The 27047-nt window shown below is 50.9% G+C and overlaps 1 protein-coding gene across 1 annotated transcript in view; it reads right to left on the bottom strand.

The window, feature by feature from the left end:
* Window positions 1–27047, bottom strand: part of EXOC6B (exocyst complex component 6B) — a 247905-nt gene that overhangs the window by 128229 nt on the left and 92629 nt on the right. Inside the window, 2 exon segments of the mRNA XM_062493221.1 lie at window positions 1595–1663; window positions 5542–5724. Of these exon segments, the coding sequence (XP_062349205.1) occupies window positions 1595–1663; window positions 5542–5724 (252 nt within the window).

Below are 27047 nucleotides of genomic sequence, written 5' to 3'. Positions count from 1 at the left end.
TGGAGAGCTGGGATATCCCTCCAAGACAAACACAGCCACGCATTTTGGGGAGGGGAATTTCTCATTCCCAGAAAATCCCACAGCGATGTGGCCAAATGAACTGATCACGAGCAGGTGAGGGGACACACACACACACACACACAAAAAAAAAATATTTTATAGGATGGGGCTTTCTGACTGTTCCTTTCCTTCAGCAAACTCGTGTGGAGCGCTGGAGACGCCGGGAACTGGGAAACAATTCCCTGTCCAGGCTGGGAAGGGAGGAAAGCTGGGAAAATAGAGCTCCTTTCATCTCCCGCCTGGGATTTGGGAGTCCCACGGCAGCCCCAGGGCTCCAAAACTCCTGGAAAAGGGATGAAGGCTCCTTGGAATGGTTTGGATGCTGCTGGGAGCATCCCTGAAATCCAGAGATGGAAAGTGAGATCCAAAGGTCCCTGAAAATGGGCTGAGAATCCACAGAGTCCTTGGATCAGGAGATTCAAGGCTTGGATGCATCCCTGGAATTAAAATTTAGAGGGTGAGCTCCAAAAGTTCTGGAAAAGGGATTAGACCCCCACAGGTTCTTTGGAATGGAACAGGAAAGGTTTGGATGCTGCTGGGAGCATCCCTGAAATCCAGAGATGGAAAGTGAGATCCAAAGGTCCCTGAAAATGGGCTGAGAATCCACAGAGTCCTTGGATCAGGAGATTCAAGGCTTGGATGCATCCCTGAAATTAAAATTCCTGTCTAAAACTCCCCCATTTACATGGAAAATTGAAATTACTGCATCAAAAAAAAAAAAAAAACCCAAAGTATTGCTGCAGCATCAGAATCCAACCAATTCCACTGCAAAATTCTCCCATTTTCACGGAATAGTTAATTTTCCTTGGAGCAAACAGCATCAAAAACCCACCAGTTCCACCCCAAAACTCTCCCATTTCCATGGAATAACAAAGTCAATGAATCCAAAGAATTCTTGGAGCAAACAGCGTCAGAATCCAACAAATTCCACCCTAAAACACTCCCACCATTTCCATGGAATAATGGAATTATTGCATCCAAACGGGAATTCCTGGAGCAAACTGCCTCAAAACTGAACCAATTCCTACCCAAAATTCTCCAGTCTTCACAGAAAAATGGAATTTCTGCATCCAAAGAGGGATTCTTGAAGCAAACAGCGCCAGAATCCAACCAATTCCACCCCAAAAAACTCTCCCATTCCCACGGAATAATTCATTTTCCTTGGACCAAACAGCATCAGAACCCAACCAATCCCAAAATTCTCCCATTGCCATGGAATAACCAAGTTATTCAAGTCAAAGAATTCCTGGAGAAAACGGCATCAAAATCCAACCAATTCCACCCCAAAAAACTCTCCCATTCCCACGGAATAATTCATTTTTCTTGGAGCAAACAGCACCAGAATCCAACCAATTCCTGCCCAAAACTCTCCCACCGTTTCCATGGAATAATTCAATAAATTTAACAAGTCCACATGGATTTATATTAATTATCACGGCATTTCTGCCTTATCTAGTTCAAAATATCCAGGAAAAATGTAACGGAACGACGAAAAGAATATTTTAGAGTTCAAGCCAGAAGAGAATTCACTCACCAGGACGGAGTAGATGTGGAGGCATCGATAGACCGGGGAGAAATCCACCAAATCCTGGGCTCCAGGCACCTGAAACAGGGAGAAATTCCATGAAAAACATGGGAATGTCACCGAAATTCCAGGGATGAGGAAGTTAAATGGCAAGGAATTTAATTAATTTAATTTAATTCATTGGATTTGATAAGTGGAGCATGGAAATATCATGGACAGATGAGTGGAATGGTAGAAAAAAAAATCACATTTGAATAGGTGAAGGGAAAAGAGGAAAGGGAAAAGGGAAAAAAGGGAAAAAGGGAAAGGAAAAAGGGAAAGTGGAAAAAAGGGAAATGGGAAAAAGGGAAATGGGGAAAAGGGAGAAGGGAAAAAGGGAAATGGGAAAAGGGAAAATGGGAAATTGGAAAAGGGTAAAAGGAAAAAGAGAGAAGGGAAAAGAGAAAAAGGAAAAGGAAGAAGGGAAAAGGAAAAGGGGAAAAAAGGGAAAAGGAAATGGGAAAAAAGAAGAAGGAAAAGGGGAAATGGGAAAAGGGAAAGGGAAGAAAGGAAAAGGTGGAAAGGGAAAAAGCAAAAAGGGAGAAGGGAAACGAGAACAAGGAAAAGGAAGACGGGAAAAGGGGAAATGGGAAAAGAGAAAAGGGAAATGAGAAAAGGGAAAAGGGAAAAGGGAAATGGGAAAAGGGAAATGGGAAAAGGAAGAAAGGAAAAAGTGAAAAGAGAAAAGGGAAAATGGAAAAGGGAAATGGGAAATGGGAAAAAGGAAATGGGAAATGGGAAAAGGGAAAAGGGAAATGGGAAAAGGGAAAAGGGAGAGTTCTGTGTCCATGGGGTGGGAAAGGGGGCAGGGATGAAAAGCCCCATGGCCAGCCCCTGGAATGTTGTTATTTTCCCAGGATTTAATGAGCCTGCCAGGGCACTGGGATGAGGAAAGGGGAGGATTCCCAACCCCACAGTGCCCCAGGGAGGGTCCTGGAGACTGCTCAGCTGTGGGGGGAGCAGGGATGGGGAGGGAAAACTGGGATTGGAGCAGAAATGGAGGAGTGGAAATGGAGCTGGTAAAGGATGGCAGGATGTGGGAAAATCCATCCTGGGCTCCTGGCTGGGGATGGAATGAGGGATCCCGGGATCCCGGACTGCTTTGGGATGGGAGGGATCCTAATGGAGGGAGTCTGAGGTGACACAGGACGGGATTCCCACACGTGCACCTCCAGCTCCTGCCTCTGGAGCAGCCCGGGATGCTGGAAGGGTCCCAGTCCATGCAGGGCTGGAATGGGACGGGGCTCAGGGTCCCTCCCATCCCAAACCAGTCTGGGATCCTGGGATTCCTCATCCCAGCTCCAGCCAGGAACCTCTGCGGTGCTGGGATCTGATTTGCCTTGCATGGAGGAAGTTCTTTACCTCCAGTTTATCCCACAGAATCCCATCCCATTCCAGCCCTGCATGGACTGGGACCCTTCCGGCATCCCAGGCTGCTCCAGAGGCAGGAGCTGGATGTGGGAATCCCATCCTGCAGCACCAGGATCACCTCGAGATCCCAAAAAACTCATCAGACCCATCCCAGGGATGCAGGAAGGGGAAGCAGGAGGCTCAGAGGGATCAGGGCAGCAAAGGGAATGAATCCCTGGGATGGATTTGAGCTGGATCACCCCAATCCCTGGGATTCCCTTCCCTCCCTGGCACTGCTCTGCATCCCAGTGGCTCCTCCAGCCAGGCAGGGTTGGATTCCCAGCAAGGAATGGGGCTGGAATCACCTGTGACCCTTCCCCTGTCCCCTTGGGCTGCTCAGGATATCCCACTGGAGCCAGGCTGGGAGAGCTGGGAATGTTCCCCTGGAGAAGGGAAAATTCCAGGGAATGCTCAGAGTCCCTTGCAGGGCTCCAGGAGAGCTGGAGAGGGACTGGGGACAAGGCAGGGAGGGACAGGACACAGGGAATGGCTTCCACTGGGAAAGGGGACATTGGGCTGGGGTCTTGGGAAGGAATTCCTGCCTGGGAGGGTGGGGAGGGGCTGTGCTGGAATTCCCAGATTTGCTGGGATCCCTGGCAGTGTCCATGGCCGGGTTGGATCCACCTGGGACAGTGGGAGGTGTCCCTGCCATGACAGAAAGTGGAATGGGATGGGATTTAAGGTCCTTTCCCACCCAAACCATTCCAGGATTCTGGAGTCCCTCTGCTCTGGAGCCAGGCTGGGAGAGCTGGGAATGTTCCCCTGGAGAAGGGATAATTCCAGGGAATGCTCAGAGTCCCTTGCAGGGCTCCAGGAGAGCTGGAGAGGGACTGGGGACAAGGCAGGGAGGGACAGGACACAGGGAATGGCTTCCACTGGGAAAGGGGACATTGGGCTGGGATCTTGGGAAGGAATTCCTGCCTGGGCTGCAATTCCCAGATTTGCTGTGGCTGCCCCTGGATCCCTGGCAGTGCCCAAGGCCAGGTTGGATCCACCTGGGACAGTGGGAATTGTCCTTGCCATGACAGGGGTGGATTTAATGATTTTTAATTTTAATGCTCCTTCCCACCCAACCCCTTCCACGATTCCATGAAATTCCCCCTCTGGATTAACACATCACACCATTGCCCTGTCTCGCATTCACAAATCCAGGTGTTTACCTGATATTTCAATATCCAGACACATCCAAAAACTCCCATTTAGCACTGAAGAGGTGCCTGCATTCCCTGAGCCAGGGCTGCACTGCCAGCGCTCCCAACAATCCATAAATCCCGGATTTTTTGGGACGTGCCTTGCCCCAGGAGCTTGCGCTGCCCCAGGACTGATGGTTCCCCTGACATTCCCTTCAACCCAAAACCAGCTTTTTATACCTCTGGATTTCCAGAACAAAGGATTGATTCAGCTCGTCCCAAAATTTCCCAGTCCACACCACATCAGGCTCTCCCAATCTCATTCCCAAATCCTGCAGCAGGCACGTTCCGGGAGCAGGGAACTGGGAACACCCAAACCCCTCCTGCCAGTGGGGTTTAACAATTCCAGCAGCACATTTAACCCCTGGAAGCCGAGTTTTCCATGGGAATGTGCAGCCCTGGCTGCCACAGCACAGGGATGGCTCAGGCCTTAGGGACCCTCTGCTCTGGGGTTGGATAATTCAGGATATGAGGGATCATTTGGGATACAGGGGTTTGTTTGGGATACAAGGGTTAGTTGGGATATAAGTGCTCATTTGGGATACAAGGATTAATTGGGATTTGAGGATTAATTCAGGATATGAGGGTAAATTCGGGGTATGGGAGTTCATTTGGGATATGAGGGTTCATTTATTTGGGATATGAGGGCTCATTTATTTGGGATATGAGGGCTCATTTGGGATATGACCTGAGGAAAGGCTCTCAGGTCTGAGCTGCCTTTTCTGAGACACGAGGCTCTATTCCATGGGAAACATCCCAAAAAACAGCACTGGGAGGAAGGAAAAACCAACAGCATCCCTAGGTTATGGTTTGGGGTTCCCAAAACTCTCTGTCAGGTCCTGGGAAGGGGAAAGAGGAAAGGGGAAAGGGGAAAGGGGAATGGAGAAAGGGGAAAGGGGAAAGGGGAAAGGGGAAAGGGGAAAGGGAAGGGAAGGGAAGGGAAGGGAAGGGAAGGGAAGGGAAGGGAAGGGAAGGGAAGGGAAGGAATTCAAATTTCCAACTCCCGTCCTGACACGACCCCAATCCAAAGACAAACCAGGACAAAGGAAAAGGCCAAAAACTGGACTATGGAGCATCCACGAGGGATGGATGTTCTCCACCAGCACCAAGGTGCTGGGACACTCTGGGGTGGGACAGTCCCCAGTCCTTGGCCTCTCTGCTGAGCCTGGGAATGGGAACAGGGATAAAAACACCAAATAACCGAACTTCCAGACACTTCCCACGTTCTGTCCTGCACCTCCAGGACCCCTCCATGAGCAGGGAGCAAACTCCTTGGGACTCCAGAGCCACCCCACACTGCCCAGTGCCCTCGGTTACCTCTTCCTCCTCATCCTCATCCTCATCCTCCACATCCAGGATCCCCAAATCCTGCTCCGACATGGGCCTGGTGTTCTTCACCTCCAGCTTGGAGCTGGCGCTGAATTCCTTCTTGGATTTCTTCCCCCCGCTAATCCTGGGCTGCTGGGACACGATGTTGTCCAGGTTTCTCTGCTGCTGTGCCTAAGGAAAAAGAAAAAAGAAAAAAAAAATAAAATAAAATACAGATTCCACCTGGGATTTAATTTGGTTTTCAGACCTGGAAGGGGACAAAGGAGGCCGAAGGCGCCACGCGCTGGGCGGAATTCCGACACGTCGCCTTTTTCCCCCCTCCCCGAGCCCAGATATTCCCAGATCCATTCGCAAAGCAGGCCAGGGATTATGCAACAAACCAAACAGGCTCCTGACTCTTTCCAAATCCCAAATCCCAAGGCCCCGGCCCCTCGTGCTGCCACACTGATCCGTTTATGGCCCAGCTGCAGCAGTGCTCGCCCGCGGGCCATGTGGTGACTGTCACGGGCTGAGCTCGGGGACCTCCTGAACCGCTGGATTCGTTCCTCTTTTCCAACATTCCACATCTGGACCCCAGAGGTTCCTGAAAGCATTTTTGTGGGAGCCCAGGAGGGTTTAATGGCACGTCGATGATGGGCGGAACGAGCCGCAAAAAGGTGCTCCAGGAAAGCACACGGGATGGAGGGGTGGGAAATCGTGGAGTTATTCCAGGGATTTTGGGGGTGGGAGGCGGTGGGGGTGTGTGGGGGTGTGGAACTGGAGGTCACGCTGTGCCCTCCTGCAAAAAATTCCCTGTTTTTTCCTTTGATATGGAGCACAACAATCCACAGGAAAAGTGGTTTTAGCTCCGGTTGTTGAGGAGTTGATTGAGTTCCAACCAAAGGAGGGGGAATGGGAACAGCACGGACCCACACAAGGGAAATCCAGGGCCAAATCCCATCCAAAAAGCAGGGGAAAAAAGGCCAATCCCATGGATGCGGCAGTGCTGGACACCTGGGTTTGTGTGCTGGTGTAACTGGAAAATAAACACTCAGAAAACATGGAATTTATCCGGATTTAGACACGGATTTAGAGGATTCCTCTGTTTCTGCTGTGGGCTTTTTTAATGTATCAGAAGAAAGGCGTGTGGGAGTCATGGAATCATGGGCAGGATCCCAAGGATCCTCTCATTCCATGGGCAAGGACACGTTCCACAAGACCAGCTAGCTCCCGGATATTCTGGAATTCCAGGATTCAGGTAGCTTCTGGAAATTCCAGAATTCCAGGATTCTGGTAGTTCCTGGATATTCTGGAATTCCAGGATTCAGATAGCTCCTGACCATTCTGGAATTCCAGGATTCAGGTAGCTCCCAGATATTCTGGAATTCCAGGATTCTCTGAGGTGGCAAAAGGGGCCCATCGCCTTCCCTATGGGAATGTGGCAGCCTGGATTTAGGAGGAAGCAGGAAAACCATAAAACCTGCTGGAGATCCAGCTGCCAGCCACACCAAGGGAGAATTAAACCATTGTTAATTGCTATTAAAAATCGCTAATTATTAATTACTTTTGCTACCCGAACCGTGGAGAGGACGAATCTTTATCCGTGTGCAAACCTCCCAAATTATTTCCTTTTCAACACTTGGAAGTTTTAACATTTCCCCCCCCCCCCGCCCCCCCCCCCCCAAAAAAAAAAAAATAAAATTCAGGAAACAGCTTTGATCTTTTTGCCAGCCTCGAACTCCCTTTGGAATCTCTCCTCGGGAAGCAAAACCCCACCGGGGACCGAGCCCTGGAGAAATTCCTACATCTGAGGAATACCGAAATCCAAGCGTGGCATGAAAATCCCAATCCTTGGAAAATCCACCTCAAAGTGCTCCTCACCCCGAGCACGCACAAAAACTTCTGAATTAATTAACGAGCCGGGTAATTGAGAACAAAATTCCTTGTGCAAAGCCGCCCCCGGAGGTGGCTGCAGCAGGAACAAGAGCGACTCCTTGGGTGGGGACGCGTTACCCTTGTGGGATGCGTTATCCTTGTGGGATGCGTTATCCCACAGCACAACCCTGACCTCTAGTGGTTGGAAAGCAGGAGCAACCCTGGAGTTTTTATTTACTCCTAGTTCTCCTCCTAGCTGAGCCAGGGAAACTCCCAACCCCATCCCTTCAAAAAACTCTCTTCAGGGATGAATCCCAACAATGGGAATTTTTGCAACGAAGCCCCAGAGGGGAAAGGTCTGGGTGGACACTGCCCAGGACCGAGCGTTGCTCCCCACATCAGGACGCGGAGCCTTTGGGGGAAAAATGGGACATTTTTGGCACCGGGATTTCGGACTTCAGAGGCAGCACTCTATAGAAAGGCCTTGCAACATCCCATAAAGGGAATTAGGACTTCAAAAAGGGGCGGGAGCGCTCGGTCCTTCAGAAGAGAACACAACAAAGGGTCGGGGCTCGGGCCCGCCCAAGCGGCCCCGAGTTTCCCAAGCGAGGCCTAATGAAGTTATAACCCCAAATCCACTGGAAATTCCCCCAAAAGCAAGCCCAGTGCACTCATTAAACCCTCCAGTTTATGTAATCCTTCTCCTTCTGGAGAGGGGAGAATCAAAGAGTGGGAAAAGGCGAAGTTTTGGATGAAGCCCTGAGCTGGACACGGATCATTACGCAGGGCGGGGCGCACAGGCGGTCATGGGAGAGGGAAATTTGGGATAACGAGCTGGAGGATGCTGCTGCCAGCTCTGGACTGCTCTGCCCCAGCCCTTGGTGGGAAACACGCCGGGATTTCAGGCTGGACACGGAATTGGTGTCACCAAGGATCCATGGAAGTGCTCTCTGAGGATCACCCACCTTGATCCCACCTCCGTTTTCCAACAGGGATTAATGTTCCCCCGGTCCAGCTCTGCTGTGGGAGCACGGCAGGATGTGGCCAGGGGTTAATATTGACAAGATCCAAGCCAAATATTGATAAGACCTCATGAATTCCAGTTATTTAGAAATCAAGGAAATCTGCCTCTCCGGCATCGCTCCAGGACAAGGAGCCCCACATGGAATTTACCACCCAGGCTTTGATTTTGCCCTTCTAGTGCAAATAAACTGATGTATCAAGAGAAGAATTTTGAGCTGGATTGAAGTCCAAGCACCATCTGGGGAAATCACAGAATCCAGGACTGGTTTGGGTTGGAAGGGACCATAAGGCTGGTCCCATTCCAGCTCCAGGGACACCTCCCGCTATTCCAGTTGGATCCAAGCCCCAGTGTCCAACCTGGCCTCGGGCACTGCCAGGGATCCAGGGGCAGTCGCAGCTGCTCTGGGCATCCTGTGCCAGGGCATCACCACCTTCTGAATGAAACTTAAAAGAAAAAAATTACATGTCCCGACTCCCAGATGTCCTAAAAAGCAGCCAGAGGATGCTCCCAATGGCACAAAAGGTTTCCAGCCCACCAGGAGCAATTTGAGGAATCTTCACCTTTCAGGATTTTTGAGGGGGCAGTTTTAAATCAGACGAGATTTTCCAGGGATTTCTTTCTGCCTGAATGGCCTCACATTCAGCCAGTGGCGTTCCCCTTCTGGGAACACCAAATCCTGACCTGTGCTGGGCACATTCTGACTGCAGCAGGAGCCGGAGCGCCCCGAGCCCGGAATGATCCCAGACCTGGATCCTGCACACACCAGACAGAACGGGAATGGCTTTTCCATCTCCAGGAGGGCATTCCCAACCCCCTGCTCCCGGCAGGAAACGATCTGGACTGAGGTGACCCACGAGTGAGAAATATCGAATTTTCTTTGGCTTCCTGAAGTCACCGAGGTTTCGGTTTCACTGTGAGCTCGGGGAAGGCCCAGAGGAAGCAGCTCTGGAGAAATTTGGGATTATCCTAAGGAGCTCCCCGCTCCCACCCCCAGCTCATTCCCAGCACCTCCCCGGGGCTGAGGTGCAGCACAACAACCCTTCCTTGGATTTGCTGTGGCACAGGAAGGATCAAGCCCAACCTGCAGAGGAGCACTGGATGGGGGGAGGGTTGGGAGTTCTGTTCCCAAAGAAGAGTCTGGAGGAGCCCAGGGAAGATTCCCGGGTGACGCTCGGGGTGCCTTTGGGAAAACCGATGGAACCGGGGCTGTGGGAGACCCCCAAAGACCTCAGGGGATGAGAAATCCAATCCAAAATCCCCCCACGTTTTGGTGTGGTTTCCATGAAGGTGAGGCCAGTTCGGGGTTATCCTGTGGAATCGCCTCTGTTATCCAGGACCATCAATCCTGGCTCGCCCTGCTCCACAGGAACGCACAAAAACCAGGAGAGCCAAAGCCTGCTCGCAGCCGATGTTGCGTTTAGGGATCAAACACAAAGTGCTGGGCTCCTGCAGGTGAAGCTCCCTCCAAGCACAGCCACTTCCCTCATCCCCAGCAGCCTGGGAGAGCGGGAGCACCCCTGTCACTCCGTCAGGGCAGAATTCCCAGCTCCTGACAGGAATTCTCTTTCCAGACCGGCTATTAGGATGAGCAAAGGCACCGTTCCGCCTCCAGGGCCAGGCCCAGGTGAGTGAGCCCCGTTTGTGGGGCTGAGGTTGTCATCGGGCTGTCCAGAAGAGTTTTAGGACACCTGGGACAGCGGGAGGTGTCCCTGCCCATGGCAGAGGATGGAATGGGATGGGATTCCAGATCCCTTCACACCGAAACCATCCTGGGATTATCTGGTGATGTAATTTCTGTCTCCTGCACATCCCTTCCCCAAGGGCTCAACCCCCCAGGACATGGCTTTGGGGGTGTCAAACCCTAAATACAAATTCCCAGAGACAATTCCTCATCCCTGGAAGCGTCCAAGGCCAGAGTGGACAGGGCTTGGAGCAGCCTGGGACAGTGGGAGGTGTCCCTGCTCATGGCAGGAGTGGCACTGGGTGATTTTTAAGGTCTCTTCCAACCCAAACCAGTCTGAGATTCAAAGCCCTCCACAGGAAGAACTTTCCTCAGCATTCCAGGATCCAGCCTGAAGAAACTCTCACAAGCTTGCGAGCAGCAACTCCACCTTCCCCACCCACCACAACCAAACCCAACCCAACCAAATCAAACACAACCAAACCCAACCCAACCCAACCCAACCCAACCCAACCAAACCCAACCCAACTGAACTAAACCCAACCAAACCCAATCCAACCAAACCCAACCCAAACCCACCCAACCCAGCCAGAGCTGAAGTTTTTGTAGTTGGATTTTTCAGAGTTGGGTTTTCCAAACCAACTCAACTCCTCAAGACACAGTGACCCCAGCCACAAACCTGCACCCCAATGCCATGGAGTCATTCCCAGCTCCATGGGATCATTCCCAATGCCATGGAGTCATTCCCAACACCATGGAGTCAATCCCAACACCATGGAGTCAATCCCAGCTCCATGGAGTCATTCCTAATGCCATGGACTCTGTCCTAACACCATGGGATCAATCCTAATATCATGAGATCATTCCCAATGCCATATGATTGTTCCCAGCACCATGAAGTCGTTCCCAGTGTCATGGGATCATTCCCAGACCTTTGGGATCATTCCCAGACCTTTGGGATCATCCCAAACACCATGGGCTCATCCCCAAAGCCACAGGATCATTCCCAAAGCAGGCCAGGGACTCCTCCAGGCTCTTCCACCAGAGCCACCACCTCCAGGAAGAAGGACATCCTTTAAAATTCCAATACTGTTCTTTCCAGAACTTCACCTTCTTTTCCACAGCCGTTCTCAAACGCTCCGAGCCTCACCTCCCCTCACCTCCACCCACCAATATTTACTTTTGAGCAGAAACTAATTAGGTTTTTCCTGATGAGACACAAGATAAGGCCGGGGGAGAAGGGCTGGGTGATTTAAAGGGAGCGATGATTTAAAGGCTGGCTTTGCTTGTTCTGATTAGTTCCTGCTGGGATAGTTTTACAGACCCCTCAAATGGGCTGAGACACCGAATTTTCAAATATTGTTTCCCAATATCCCTAGGAATAGGATACATATTCCTCAAACAATCTTAGGGAAGAAAAGAAGGGTAGGGAAAAAAAATAGCAGCAAAGCAGACTGGCTACGAGGATAGGAAAAAAAAAAAAGAAAGAACGTTAATAAAAAATGACAGTAGGGCTGGAGCCCTGCCAGAGAGCCATTCCAAAGTTATAAAATCCCCCTGGGATCAGATAAAAGCAGGGATTATTATTGCAAGGTGTAAACTCAACACACGGCCACGGCTCCTGCTTTGAGTTTGCCCGCGGAGCCAGCGCTGTCGGGACCAGGAGGGGCTCGGCCTCTCCCGCTCCCGGTGCTAACTTGTTATCAGAGCAGACAATTTGTTGGAGGTTTGGCTGACAAAAGTTCTCCCTCGGCTCAGGAAACGAGGCCCAACAATAAGAGGGGTTTTTAGGTTTTTGGTTTTTTTCTTTTTTTTTTTTTTTTCTTTTTGAACTCCATTCCAGGTCGTTAAATAAAAGGAGTTTGGAAATGCAGCGTTGGATGGGTTTGTTCTCCTCAGTGCTCCTGCACAGACTCAGCCTCAATCCCTCCCCATTCTTCATTCCCTAAAAAGTCTCTTCCACCTCAGCCCATCCAGAGCTAAATCCACCTCGGGTTTGATGTCCCTAAATATCAATTTTCCTCAAATACAAGTTTTTGGCATCGAGCTTGCGATGAGGAAAATCCAATTCCCCCTTTGCTTTGCTCTCACCCCATGACTTACCCTCATCCCCTGCTCCTGCTCCTTTTCCCAACCTGGATTTAATCCAAGCCTAATTCCATGGATTTTACAGTTCAATATTCCCTGGCCAGGACAATGGCACTGCTGGACCAGTGGCAGCAGGATCCCACCAAATTCCCAACAATTCCTGTTTGTGTGACCCTGGATCCCTGGGAGTGTCCAAGGCCAGGTAGGACATCGGGGCTTGGAGCCATCTGGGATACTGGGAGGTGTCCCTGAACATGGATGGGGATGGGATTTAAGGCCCCTTCCAACCCAGAGCACTCCAGGATTCTGGAGCCAGGCTGGGAGAGCTGGGAATGTTCCCCTGGAGAAGGGAAAATCCCAGGGAATGCTCAGAGTCCCTTGCAGGGCTCCAGGAGAGCTGGAGAGGGACTGGGGACAAGGCAGGGAGGGACAGGACACAGGGAATGGCTTCCACTGGGAAAGGGGACATTGGGCTGGGATCTTGGGAAGGAATTCCTGCCTGGGCTGCAATTCCCAGATTTGCTGTGGCTGCCCCTGGATCCCTGGCAGTGTCCAAGGCCGGGTTGGATCCACCTGGGACAGTGGGAGGTGTCCCTGCCATGGAACTGGATTTGGTCAATCCCATGGGATGAGCTCAGCCATGTTCACATCCTCAGAGTCCATTCAGGAACTGGATTAATTCAGCTTTTCATAGGGAATAGAAGGGAATGATCCAGAATCTCCCTTCTAAGGAGAAATTTATCACATGAGGGCTGATAAAAAGCCTTGGGCAACCAGAGCCTCCAGATCAGCTGCAGGAAAAAAAAAAAAAAAAACAAACAAAAAAAACCAAAAAAGCCACTTTTAAAAGAAGCCCTTTATGGCCGAAGTGTTGATTTACACTTCTGTGGGATCCAGATCTGTGGGCAGCTTCAAAGGGAGCTCAGTGATGAGATTACAAAGTTTATTTATCACATTTACGTGTGGTGGAGGAGCCGAGAATGAGCTCAGGGGGCTGAAGGCACCAGGAGGAGGAGGAGGAGGAGGAGGAGGAGGAGGATGGGTGCTCCACAGGGAATTCCGAACACATGAAAATCCTCAGCCTGACAACTCCACATCCCAAGCTCTTGGGCAGATAAATACTTTACAATTCATCTCCACTGAGACGGAACTGAGATTCTTTGATGCGCTTCTTACCAAGGATTTAAAATTCCTTTTTCCAGCCAGGAGCAGCCCTGGATGAAATCCCCCACCCTGGGAGCTGCTCTGACCCTGGGCTGGTTTAACTCCTCTCCCTCCGTGAGACAAAACCATGACTCAAAGCTCCACTGGAAACTCCCACACCTTGGTTTAACCTCTCCTCACTCCTCACTGGGACCCAACCAAAGCCCTGAGTAAGAGAGGGAGCAGCAGAGGAATCACAACCAAAACCTGGTCACAGGTGAGAGGGGCTGGAATGACTCAGGAGCACCCAACCGTGCAGGGCCTGCCTTTGGGAGCTCTCTCAGGGAATTGGGATTGTTCTACAAGCCAGGCTTTGTTCCAACATGCTCCCTGACAAGCAAGGGAACAGGGTTTGGGGTTGGCTTTGTTGGGTTTTATTTTTCTTTCCCCAGCTAAACTGTTAAAAAGGAGAAATCCAGGCAGAAGGCTTTGTATCCTCAGGAGAAGGAGAGGAAAAAGGAATGGAGGAGAAGGAGAAGGAGAAGGAGAAGGAGAAGGAGAAGGAGAAGGAGAAGGAGAAGGAGAAGGAGAAGGAGAAGGAGAAGGAGAAGGAGAAGGAGAAGGAGAAGGAGAAGGAGAAGGAGAAGGAGAAGGAGAAGGAGAAGGAGAAGGAGAAGGAGGAGAAGGGAGTTAAAGGGACAAATTCAAGCTTTGGCTTAAGGACATTCTCCCAAAGAATTGTGGAATTACAGAATGGGGCAGTTCATGGAATCACAGAGAGGTCTGGGCTGGAAAAGACCTTGAAGCTCATCCTATTCCTCATCCTCACCCCATTATCCCGGGGTGCTCTGAGCCTTCCCCTGACTTTCCTTGGGCTCAGTGCTCCCCCAGTGCAGCTCTGGGGCTGGGAGCGAGCCTGGAGCACCAGGAAAGCTCCTCCTCAATCCAAAGGCACTCAGTGAAATTCCAGCCCCCAGCACGGGAATATTCCCAGCTCCAGGAGCTCCTCAAAAGCCCCTGGGGACTCTCCAGGTGTTGTCCCCACCTCTGTCCTTGCCCAGGGACCCTCACCCCTCTGGATATTCAGGATAAAAGCAGCCATGGATGAGATCTCACTGAAGAGGGAAGGTGTTGGGCTGAACTTCCCAGGGTTTGATCCAGGGGGAATTCTGGAAAAACCACCTGAGGGTGCACACAGAGGGCCCTCGCTCCAGCCTCAATCCAACATCTCCCAGTGGTTTTCCTCCCACTTTCCCTCCCCACTGGTCACTGGTTTCCTGAGGAGCAGCCTGCCTGTGATCCCTGTTTTCTGTGGCAGGAATGGGATTATCCCTCAGGGATGCTCCACTTCTCCTGGACCATGCTGGCCCTCACAAAGTTCCCCAGGGAGGTACCCCAGCCCGGCCTCCCTGGATGGAATCTTTGGATCCCGTGGGATTCCCAAAAGTGCTGTTCCACACCCCCTCCGCAGGCTCTGGCCTTTGGAGATAAGGCTCCTTTCAAGATTCTGCTTTTGTTCCCACTTATCAGCCTGGGCTGGGTTTTTGAAGGATTCTGAAGGACTGGCCATGGTCAGAGCACATCCCTGGGATGGTCCCGATCCTCCTGGAACACACGGGACTCGGTAAATCCCAGGAAAAACCCCGTGTGCTCCATCCTGGACAAAACAAGGTTTAGGCTTTTTCCACAGGACAGCCTGTTGGTCTTTAAATGGGACCTGGGAAGAGCTGCAGAGATCCTTGGGATCTAACTCAGATCCTGGAGCTGCAGCCAGAACATCCTGAACCGTTCCCTCAGAAACCTGGGATAACAGATCCTGACGGGACACGTTCGGTGACTGAGGGAGGGAGATGGATCTGGAACGTTCATCGTGTCTGGGAGGAACCTGCTGCCCTGACATCCCATTATCCTGTTTTCCATGGGAACGTTTCCCCAGGGATAGGCCACAGCTGCTCCCCCACAGTGCCGAGTGCTCCGGATCTATGGAGCAAAGTTAAATCCTCATGGAATGTTTAGGGTGGGAAGGAAACCTTAAAAACCACCGCGTTCCACCCCGCACTGTCCCAGGGTCATCCAAACCCCAAATTCCAACCTGGCCTTGGGCACTGCCAGGGATCCAGGGACAGCCACAGCAAATCTGGGAATTGCAGCCCAGGCAGGAATTCCTTCCCAAGATCCCAGCCCAATGTCCCCTTTCCCAGTGGAAGCCATTCCCTGTGTCCTGTCCCTCCATGCCTTGTCCCCAGTCCCTCTCCAGCTCTCCTGGAGCCCTGCAAGGGACTCTGAGCATTCCCTGGGATTTTCCCTTCTCCAGGGGAACATTCCCAGCTCTCCCAACCTGGCTCCAGAATTCTGGAATCATTTCCATGACCTCCTCTGGCCTCTGTCCTGCAGCTCCACGTCCTCCTGAATTTGGGCTCCAGGGCTGGGGCAGCTCTGCAGGTGAGGTCTCACCTGAGCACGGGGCCACAGGGACACAATTCCCACCTTTCCTTTGGGATCAGCCCATTCCAGCCCCATGCACAGCATCCCAAATCCTCCTCCCAGGGCTGTTCTCCATCCCTTCCTTCCCCATACAGCTGGGAATTGTGCTGGGATTTCCCCCATCCAGGTGCAGCTCCAGCCCTTGCCCTGCTGAACTTCCTGAGGTTCTGTCCCAGCTCTCTGGGAGTCACCACCCATCCCATCCCATTATCCCATCCCATGATCCCATGATCCCATGATCCCATGATCCCATGATCCCATGATCCCATCCCTGAGTGTCCGTCTGTCCACTCCCTGTCTGTCCATTCTGCAGACAGGGATGCTGGGTGGGACAGAGCCCAGTGATCCCAGTGGATCATGTCATTCCTTTGTCCCTTTTCCATCCAGACTCCAGCAGGAATCTGGCCAAGGATCACAGTGAAAGGCTGAACCCTAAAAATCCCAAAGAACCCCCAGGAACCCTGCACATCCCAGGAACAGAAGCACTTCCACCTTCAGGAGGTTTGAAAAACATTATTTAAAAAAGAAGAAAAAAAAAACAAACAGATGAATCCTTGTTGGAACAAAGCCCTTTTCATTCTGTTTGGGAATAACCCCTCTGGTTTTTTGGGGGTTTTTTTTGATGAGAATCCCACAAAGCAGCTGAGCCAACGGGGCTGAGCCACAAAGAGCAGCTCGGCTGGGGGAGAACAAAATGGCTTTTTCAGGAAAAATCATCTTCCCCAGGATCCCTGAGCTTCAGGGAGCAGCAGAAGAAAGCAGAACATGATTTGGTTAGTGCTGGTTTTAATTAATCGCAGAATTAGCCAGGCCCTGCCTCCCTCCGCACGGTGACTTTAAGGAATATTTAATCCCAATATGAAAAGCTTCAACTTCACACAAGAGCTTCGATTTCATTTTCCTGCCTTCACTTCACAAAGATCCCTCTGATAATGTGAAATATTCTCTTGATAAATACATTTTTTTCCCCAAGCACTGGGGCGTGAGGGTTGGGGATTTAGAGAAGAGATTACAGCAGAGAAAAATGAATTTATACATTCAGCACTCAGCACTGCTCTCCAAAACCAACTCTCCCAACTGAAACCACTTTTTGTGGTCTTTTTTAACATAAAAATGAACTTAGTCAACACATTACATAACTCCCCTCTCCCACAGTATGTTCCCAGGATTTTTCTCTCTGCATCCATCACTAATATTTCACTCACACCACAGTTTTTAGGACTGAACCTTAAAAGATTTTAAGTCCACAGCGATAAATCAAAACCTGATCTCATCTCGCTGCTGTGAATTCACTTCGTGGTCACCCTTGAAAGCACCACAAGTTATTGCAGAATTCAAATTATGCTTTTTAAAAATTAAAAAAGAAAATATCTCTCCATGTTCTGAGTGCTCCAATTTAGGAATCCAGCACCGGGAATATCGAGCACGTCCCAAATCCCCGATTCCCTGGACGTGATCTGCCCTCTAAAGGCGTCTGGGGAAACTACAAGGAGGGTTTTTTAGCCATTAAAAAAATCCCTGGAAAAGTTCGATTTTTTCCTTGTCCTTCCCTCCCTGGATTCTCCCCCTGTCCCAAGAACACTGAGATCTCAGTGTCCAAATCTCAGCTTAACCAGGCTTGGCCTGAGCTCAGCCCAGCCAGGACCAACCTCAGCTGAAGGAAAAGTCCCCAGGATAGAGCCTGGATCTCCCTCCATGGACACTGAGGGATGAGCAGGATTTAATCCAGGCCTAATTCCATGGATTTCACAGTTCAGCATTCCCTGTCCAGGACAAGGGCACTGCTGTGCCCCACCAGATTCCAAACAATTCCCATTTGTGCTGCCCAGGATTCCCAATAATTCCATTTGTGCTGCCCAGGATTCCAAATAATTCCATTTGTGCTGCCCTGGATTCCCAACATTTCCCATTTGTGCTGCCCAGGATTCCAAACAATTCCATTTGTGCTGCCCAGGATTCCCAACATTTCCCATTTGTGCTGCCCAGGATTCCAAACAATTCCCATTTGTGCTGCCCAGGATTCCCAATAATTCCCATTTGTGCTGCCCTGATTCCCAACATTTCCCATTTGTGCTGCCCTGGATTCCCAACAATTCCCATTATTTGTGTGGCCCTGGATCCCTGGGAATGTCCAAGGGCAGGTTGGATCCACCTGGGACAGCGGGATGGAGTGGGATTGGATGGGATTTGGGATCCCTTCCCACCCAACCCATGCCACGAACATCCCAACCAGCAATAATTTGGGATTTAGGCGGATCCCAGAATTCATTCAGGTTGGAAAACTCCTGCAAGATCCTCCAGCCCCACCTGTCCCCAGAATCCTTCATCCCAACACACCAGGGATGCTCCCAGCAGGAATAACCTGGCCTTATCCTGTGGACAACCCAAGGGAGATCCTGGATCAAAAATAACTTTAAAAAATATTAAAAAAACCCCAAAAATCCAAGTGATCCCAACCCCACTCCCAAGGATGGGATTCACAGCATCCAAACTCCCAGCAGAATCAGCAGAGCCTCCCCCAGCCCTTCCCTGGCCAGGGAATCCAGTCTGGATCCTTCCCACCCCTCCTTGCCCGAGGTTTGAAACTCCCAGACTTCCAAATTACGATCCCGGTTTTTAAAATAAACAGCAGCTTGTACCAGGGAAAAAAAAAATAAAAAAAAGAATTAGAATAAGGGCAATTAGAAAGTCAGAGTCCCTCCAAGTTCTCATTAGTGAAAGTTTTATATTCTTCCAACATGTGGAACTCCAGGAGAAAAACTGGGAAAAATGCCCTGGTCCACCTTTCCTGAACACAGCAACGTTTCAGCCTTGGCCAAGGTGGTTCCTATTAGGGATTTTTTTTTTTTTCCATTTGAAATTTACTGGTTAATTTTATGGAAACAAATCAAGGGAGCTGCATATTATAAATCTATTAAGGATAAAAAAAAAATGTAACTCTGCAAATAAAAAAAAAAAAAAAATCTCACACCTCCCCTCCAGCCCTTTCCAATTTTCGTTTATGGGACTTTTAAAAAGGGAAAAGTGGAGCTGGGAGGTCTTCCCAGATTCCCCAGGAGTGCCACACGTGTGGCACGAGCAGCTTCATGGAGCCATCCCCTCTCCCAGGTGACCAACTCCACCTGCTACTGAAATCAGGAAAAAAACAAAATCCAATTTCCCCAGTGAATTTTCCTCTCCCTGCAGGACGGGGAAGCTGGAGGATAAAATTCCAAAGGGTTTCAAAGGGCTCTGCTCCATCTGGAGTTAATGGGGCTGCACCTGATTTTCACAAGGTGTGAACGTGACCCCCCAAAGAGCTCGGAGGCTCCAGCAAAAAAAATTCCCTTGATCCAAGGGAATGGTGGGGAGACAAATCCAGGTGGGAAAGGTTTGGGAGCAGAAGGTGAAACCCTCAGAGGTGCAGCCAGGCCAGAGGCAGGAGCTGCACCTGGATGGGGGAAATCCCAGCACAATTCCCAGCTGGATGGGGAGGGAAGGGATGGAGAACAGCCCTGGGAGGAGGATTTGGGATGTTGTGCATGGGGCTGGAATGGGCTGATCCCAAAGGAAAGGTGGGAATTGTGTCCCTGTGGCCCCGTGCTCAGGTGAGACCTCACCTGCAGAGCTGCCCCAGCCCTGGAGCCCAAATTCAGGAGGACGTGGAGCTGCAGGACAGAGGCCAGAGGAGGTCATGGAAATGATTCCAGAATTCTGGAGCCAGGCTGGGAGAGCTGGGAATGTTCCCCTGGAGAAGGGAAAATTCCAGGGAATGCTCAGAGTCCCTTGCAGGGCTCCAGGAGAGCCGGAGAGGGACTGGGGACAAGGCATGGAGGGACAGGACACAGGGAATGGCTTCCACTGGGAAAGGGGACATTGGGCTGGGATCTTGGGAAGGAATTCCTGCCTGGGCTGCAATTCCCAGATTTGATCCCTGGCAGTGTCCAAGGCCAGGTTGGAGTTTGGGATTGGGATCCACCTGGGATAGCAGATGTGTCCCTGCCCATGTTGGGGTGAAGGAGCTTTAAGGTCCCTTCCATCCCAATCCATCCTGGGATACCTCTGGATCACAAGGAATGCACGAGATAAAGAACACCGATGGTTTCCACCGATTCAGTGGAAATATTTCCAGTGAAATCCCAGCTGCCTTTGCTGCCACTGCAGGGACAGGGATGGGATGTGCCTGGAGCAGAGGCTCTGGAACAGCTCCAGGCTGACCTGGACACCCTGGATATCCCAAATTCCTCCTGGGAATGGAATGGGATGGGATGGGATGGGATGGGATGGGATGGGATGGGATGGGATGGGATGGGATGGGATGGGATGGGATGGGATGGGATGGGATGGGGATGGGATGGGATGGGGATGGGATGGGGATGGGATGGGATGGGATGGGATGGGATGGGATGGGATGGGATGGGATGGGATGGGATGGGATAATGGGATGGGATGGGATAATGGGATGGGATGGGATGGGATGGGATGGGATGGGATGGGATGGGATGGGATGGGATGGGATGGGATGGGATGGGATCCATGGGATGGGATGACAGACATGTCACTGACTTCAGGAAATGGGGGAAAAGGAAAAAAAGGGAAAAGTGAACATTCATCTGCCAGTGTCTGAGCTGCACCCACAGCTCCCAAGGCCTTGGTCATAGCTGGGATCAAAGGGAATAAAAATCCTGAGCTCCACTCAATCCCTACGTTCTGCCTCCTAAATTTCATTCCCTGCTGGCAGAGGGAAGAGTTCCTTTCACTCCTGGGGATTTGACTGGGATATTTGTTCTCTGCGACCTCAGAACCATAAAATTCAGATTATTTTATGCAATCAGGTGACACCTGAAGAAGAAAAATCATGGGAGACAATTCCAGGCAGCCCCAAAAAGACCTTCCTGCCTCATCCCAATCTGGAATTGCCCAGAGTCCCCAGGAACGGGTGCAGGGAAGAATCCCACCTACAAAATTCTTTATTTTCCCCAAGCCAGTGACTGGGGGAGCCCCTGCCAGAACAACCCTGAAGTTTCGCTTCTGCAAATAATCAGAAAAATCTTCAAGGACCTGGAGCCTCCTCATCCTCCAAATAAATTCCAAGCTGCCTTTTTCTTCCCTTTCCAAGTGGAGTGGAAAAGAGAGATCCTCCCTTCTCCCAAACTCTTAATAATGTTCTTCAAACACTTTGGAGATGCTTCAAGAGAAAGCACTGAAGAAATATGCACCAGGATTTCATCCCAAAGCCTTGGAGCTCATTTCAGGGCCGGCTCCACATTCCAGCCTCATTCCCTGCTCCCAAATCCCTCCTGCTTTAAGGTGATGGTGCTTCCAAAGGTTGGGAACCTCCAGAGCTTCATCCTGCAGGGTTTATAAATCCCCTTTTTCCCCCTGCTTTGTGAGCGGAACCACAGGTTTTTTCCCCCACATTCCCAGAGGGATATTCAGGAAAATTTGGCCGTGGATGAGTCCCTGTCCCAAAGCCCGGAGCCTGAGAACTCCTGGAGCTGCCCAGTCTGACACTAATGAAAAATAAGGAGCTCCCAGCACAGCTGCCATGAGAGGAAAACACCAAAAAAATGTGCTCCTAATTTCTTGCTGGGCTCCAAAGATTTGTGAGGACTTTGTGGAGCTACTGCAACGAGTTAGGAATGATGAAGTGCAAGGCTCCGGCGGAGGACGCAGACACTGCCTCGTTACTGCCCCGCTAATTGAGGTCCTGCTCGGCCCAGGAAAACGTCTGGGACCTTCCCCTTTCCCCAGCCAGCTTTAAAAAAAAAAATAAATCACTTTATAAAATCCCCCATAGGAACGTTCCGGGGGGGGGGATTCTCTGCCGCTTCTTTCTTCCCGGAGTTGAAGTATAAACCTTGGGGAGGATTTCTGGAGACCTGGGTTTGAGGGGCAAAAAGCCATGGGATGTGGGAAATATGGACGTTGGAAGTGCAGCTTGGGAAGCAGGCTCTGGTTCTTGTTGTGCCTCCGGGAAAGGAGGAGCGAGGGTGGGTCCAGTTAAACGTCAGGACAGTGGGAAAAGAAGAGCTCCTGGAATTCTGTAGGAGACTTCAAGGACTTGATCAAGGCCTGGATGGGCCTTGGAACACTCTGGGATAATGGGAGGTGTCCCTGCCCATGGATGAGATGGGATTTAACCATTCCAGTGTTCTGGAGCCCCTCTGCTCTGGGAGAGCTGGGAATGTTCCCCTGGAGAAGGGAAAATTCCAGGGAATGCTCAGAGTCCCTTGCAGGGCTCCAGGAGAGCTGGAGAGGGACTGGGGACAAGGCAGGGAGGGACAGGACACAGGGAATGGCTTCCACTGGGAAAGGGGACATTGGGCTGGGATCTTGGGAATTAGAAATTGTTCCCTGGAAGGGAGAGAAGAAACAAATCCCTGCTCCTCTAAATGGATCCCATATTTTTCCAAAAAGTTCTCCTCAGCAATCCACAGCCCAGGATTTTCCCTCACTCTCCTGTATCTTTAGCCCTGACAATAAAATCCTCCAACCATTCCATTTCTCCCATTCCCATGAATCCCTTCCCTGATTTTAGGAACCCTCCCCCCTCTATTCCCAAGAGTTTCACATCAGGGAAGAAAAACTTCCTCAAAATCTTAACAAAAAGAACTTCACCCCAACGATGTTAAAGAAAACTCTTCATCCCAACGGTTCCTTTTGGTGTTTAAGGCAATCACTTCTTGGAAATGGGATTTCACCCCTGGAGTTTCATGGATAAGCTCCGTTTTCAAGGAGAGGTTTGCAGCTCACCCTCACTGCAGGAGAATCCCCAAAGGTTGTTGTTTTTTTTTTTTTTTGTGAACCAGGAGGGGAAAGAGCAGAGAGGGAGACAAACAACATCCCACCAAAAAAATTCCTGCAACTCCCTATCCTGGAAAAGAAACCATGGGACAATTCGTTTGACACTGGAAAAGTCAAGCGATCGGAAAGAAGAAAATTCCTTTTCAGAAGGAAAGGGAGAAAATTCCAGAATAGAAGATTTCAAAGAAGAAAAAAGATTATTCCAAAGGAGAAAAAGAAGATTCCAAAGAAGAGGATGATGATGATGATGATGATGATGATGATGACAATGATGAAGATTCCCAAGAAGAAGGAAATTACTCCCAAGGAGATTCCGAAGAAGATTCAGAAGATGATGATGATGATAATGTGATGATGATGATGAAGATTCCCAAGAAGAAGGAAATTATTCCCAAGGCGATTCCAAAGAAGATTTAGGGAAGACTCCAAAGATTCCGAAGAAGATTCAGAGAGGATCCAGAAGATTCTGAAGATGACGATGACGATGATGAAGAAGATTCCCAAGAAGAAGGAAATGATTCCCAGGAGGAAGAAAGGCCTGTGGAAGGACACTGCTCCCTCCGCATTCCCAAGGGACATGGAAGGCTGTCCCCAAGCCTCCTTCCAAGCATCCCTTGGGACACCAGGCAGGATTTCTGCCCCGCCACGGCAGCTCCTGCCCTGCCCAGCCTGGAGCCGTGAGCTGGACTAAACCCAGGTTTAAAAACAACCCTGGGATGTGGCACCACAAGGGATGGAAGGGAAGCTGGCTGCTCTCCTCAAGGAGGGAGGAAATTCCAATTCCCACGTGGGAAATGTGGAACGGAGGGAAAACTGAGGGTCCTGGTGCTCGGGAGGGGCTGCTGAGGGAAGGGACCCATGAACCCTCCAACAAAAGCCTGGCTTAAAGAGCAATTCCCTGAGCAGGGCTTAGTTAGGCCTGGCCTGAGGGAACAGACAGACCAGGAGAGAGGGAAAAGTAGAAATGGTGCAAAAGGGAATGCACACATCAGCCACCATCAGGGAGGTTGTGGGGACATCTCCAGCCAGGAATGGGAGATGGAGATGAGGAAGACGAAGAGGACACCAGGGGAAGGAGAGGAAGGGCAGGAAAGATCAGAGCCTTCGTGGGGAGGGATGGGAAAGGCACGCCGAGGATGCGGCATCATCTCTGGAGACAAGGGAATTTCAGATGGGAAGGTGAATAAACACCGGGGAAGACCCAAAACGGTGAGCTGAAGAAATGCCTCAACAAGTGTGCGGATTCCGGAGGAGGGAGGGACAGGAGTGATCCGTATCCCACGCTCCGACACCATCGTTATCCCAGCAACTCTAAAACACATGGTCAGAGCGCCCGTTAGATGTTGGGATATCTTTTGAGAATATTTGGAAAAAGTTCCTTATTTCATGGAATCCCAGGCTGGGCTGGGTTGGGCAGGACCTACAAAGGTTCTTTTTGATGGTGGAACATCAAAACCATCTCCCACTGAATCCCATCCTGTCCAACCCGGCCTGCAATTTTTCCAGGGATGGGGCAACCACCCCTCTCTGGGCAGCCGTGCCAGGGGTTTACCACCCTCGTTTCAAGAAATTCACTCTCTGCACCTCACTTAAACCAACTTTCCTGCAGCCCGAGCCCTCACAACAGGCCCTGCCATAAAACCTGCCCCCGTTTACCAGGATACCACAATCCCTGCTCCCGACCTCCTGACTGGGAAGTTCCAGGACCGGAGCTCTGCTGCCTTTGGGCAAACCGGGATGGAGTTTGATGGGATCAGGGACCCCACGGGGCAGCTCAACACGAGCCACGGCAGACTCTGGTAAACAACTCCTGTGGTCTGCATTGAGAACAGATCTGGGAGCAGAAGGGGCCCAGCAGCGGGGATTTGATCTGATCCATGACCAAAAACCATTCCCATGCCCCAAGCCAGCCCTTCATGGGCTGACCGGTGAAGCAATCCCCCACAATTTACTCCTGCCATAAAGGGAAGCCTGTTTTCCCACCATCCCGGAGCCATCGTATCTGGGATCAATAAACCTCCTCAATAGCCACATAAAACTCCTTTCATCCCTTTCTTCCCTCCAGAAAAGGTGGCAGCTGCCACTGGGAATGACCAATCCCAATGACCAAAGGGGGCCCCGTGCCCACGCCTTGGGATCAACTCCCAGCCCCACCACGAAGTCCCACGAGGAAAACAAGTGACTGCAGCTCCTCGCCCCAAAAGCTGTGGCTCACGGCCTCGGCTTTGTAGGTCCTCTGGAAAGAGTTACCAAAGATAAAACAATCTTCTGATTTAAAAGGGACTTCTGTGCAATGTCTGTGTTAAAATTCAATATAAATTTGCATTTCTCCCTGGAGGCTCCTCGTTCCAAAGGGTTCCCATTGGGCTTTAACAATGCCGCTGCCCTTTTTCTTTTCGGGGAACAATGACAAATCCCCGTCCCCTTGATGGATGCTCGTTCCCTGCAGAAGTCAACAGTAAAAATGTGAAAGGGTTCGGAGCATCCACGACGTTCCTACCAAATTCCTCATGCTCCCCAGCCAGGCACGATTCAGGACTGGGCACAAGGAGCGAGGATGCGCTGCAAGAGATCCCAAATCTCACCAGAAGAGTCATCCCAGGTTCCTCCCACCCCAGCAAAGCGGGGCTTTGCTCTTCTGGGGGGGCTTTCAGCAGAGATTCCAGCCTGAGTTTGGCAAGATCCGCCCCACTGCGAAGGGGGAGCTCCGGAGGGGAACAATGAAAGGAAAAACGGAGTTAAGGCACTTCTGAGCCTAACGAGTCGCTCAGGCAAACTTCAGAAAAGCATTCATCTTCTGAGGGAGCCACCAGCAACGGCTCTGGAGCTGCTGCCATCCTGGTGGGAGGTCCTGTCAGACTCCCAGGATTTACGGAGCCGCGGGAAGATAACGCCGAGCGCCGGCATCACCAGCGGGAACGATTCTTCTCCGCACAGAAACAAAATTCCTCCACTTCCAGCCCCAAGAGCTCAGCCTGCTCTGAAGCTGCAGGTGGCACCTCGATCCCAAACACCCTCCAGAAGGTCCAGGAGCTGGGGAAGCTCCAGGAGCGAAGGAGAAATTCCTGCAGACCTAGCAGGGATGAGAGGTTCTGCAGTGTCCGGTGCTGATGCCAGAACCCTGCTGGCACACATCAGGGGTGGTTTGGGCATCAGCAGAACCAAAACGGGCCGTGCTGGACCCTCACGAGTCATAATCAGCATTTTTTTGATAATTACAGATGCTTCTCCAGCAGATTAAAGCCACAATTTCTAATCAAGGAGATCCAAACCCAGGTTTCTGGACTCCTTTGGAATAGGTCGTGTCCAGCTGAGGGCTCAGCCCAAGATTCCCACTTTTCCATCCCTGTCCCTCAGGAAAAATGAAACCTCGCTAAAATCCAGCAGGAACCTCCCCCCCTCAACCACCATCCATGGAAAACACACTTTTCCAATGGTTCTCACACCTGCCCCACACCAGAACTGCCCTGGAGCAGCTGAAAAGCCGAAATATTCCGTGGATTTATCCCATCCATGGCTGGAATCGGTCCCTGGGAGCAGAACCAGACCCAGCTTGGACTCCAGAGCTTTCCCCTTCTGCCCTGGCCCTGCCTTTGGAAGCGTGGCTGGGATTTCCACCAGGATGTCACTGAGACTCTGGGAAGCAGCTCCAGGAATTCCTTGACCAGGGCAGCCCCTGAGATTGGGAATGGCTCCAGTGGGGAGGGGATGCCCTGAACCCCTTGGGACAAAGCTCTGCCCCCACAGCAGAGGCTGATCACGGGCTCGGGGAAATTCCAGGCAGGAGAAATTCCCAATTCTACCAGTTCAGGTCTGGCAGAAGCCAGGGAAATCCTCCCAGTCAACATTTACAGGGAATCATGGAATGGTTTGGGTGGGAAGGGACCTTAAATCCCATCCCTAAATTCCCATGTTCAGGGACACCTCCCACTGTCCCAGGTGGATCCAGCCTGGCCTGGGACATTCCCAGGGATCTGGGAATTCCAGCAAATCTGGGAATTCCAGCCCAGCCCCTCCCCACCCTCCCAGCCCTCCCATCCCATCTAAACCTATTTTTTTTTTCCACTTTGAAACCTAAAACCTGGACATCTCACCTTCCATCCCACCTGCCCAGGGTTAGATCAAACTCATTCCCTGGATTCGTCCCAAGCTGAGCTGACACCACAGTGATCCATGGAAAACACGAAAGCAGAACAAAAATGGATAACTGGATAAATTCTACATCTCCTCCTCTCATCCAGTTTTCCTTTGCACCAAGAACAGGTTCCCCATCACCACCGTTTGTCCCAGCACCTGGATCTTTCCAGAAATGAAGATTTTCCTTGGACATCTGGGTTCACTGCAGGAATATCCTGAAATATTCCCCGACCTCCAGCTCGCAATAAAAACCTTTAACTCTAAATATTTCACCGGGGCGTCTTTACTGGCTTTGCA

Source organism: Cinclus cinclus, chromosome 5 (genome assembly GCF_963662255.1).
Source record: "Cinclus cinclus chromosome 5, bCinCin1.1, whole genome shotgun sequence".
NCBI classification, from domain to species: Eukaryota; Metazoa; Chordata; class Aves; order Passeriformes; family Cinclidae; genus Cinclus; species Cinclus cinclus.
Note: the sequence above shows the minus strand (reverse complement) of the source record. Positions and strands in the feature narration are given on the sequence as shown.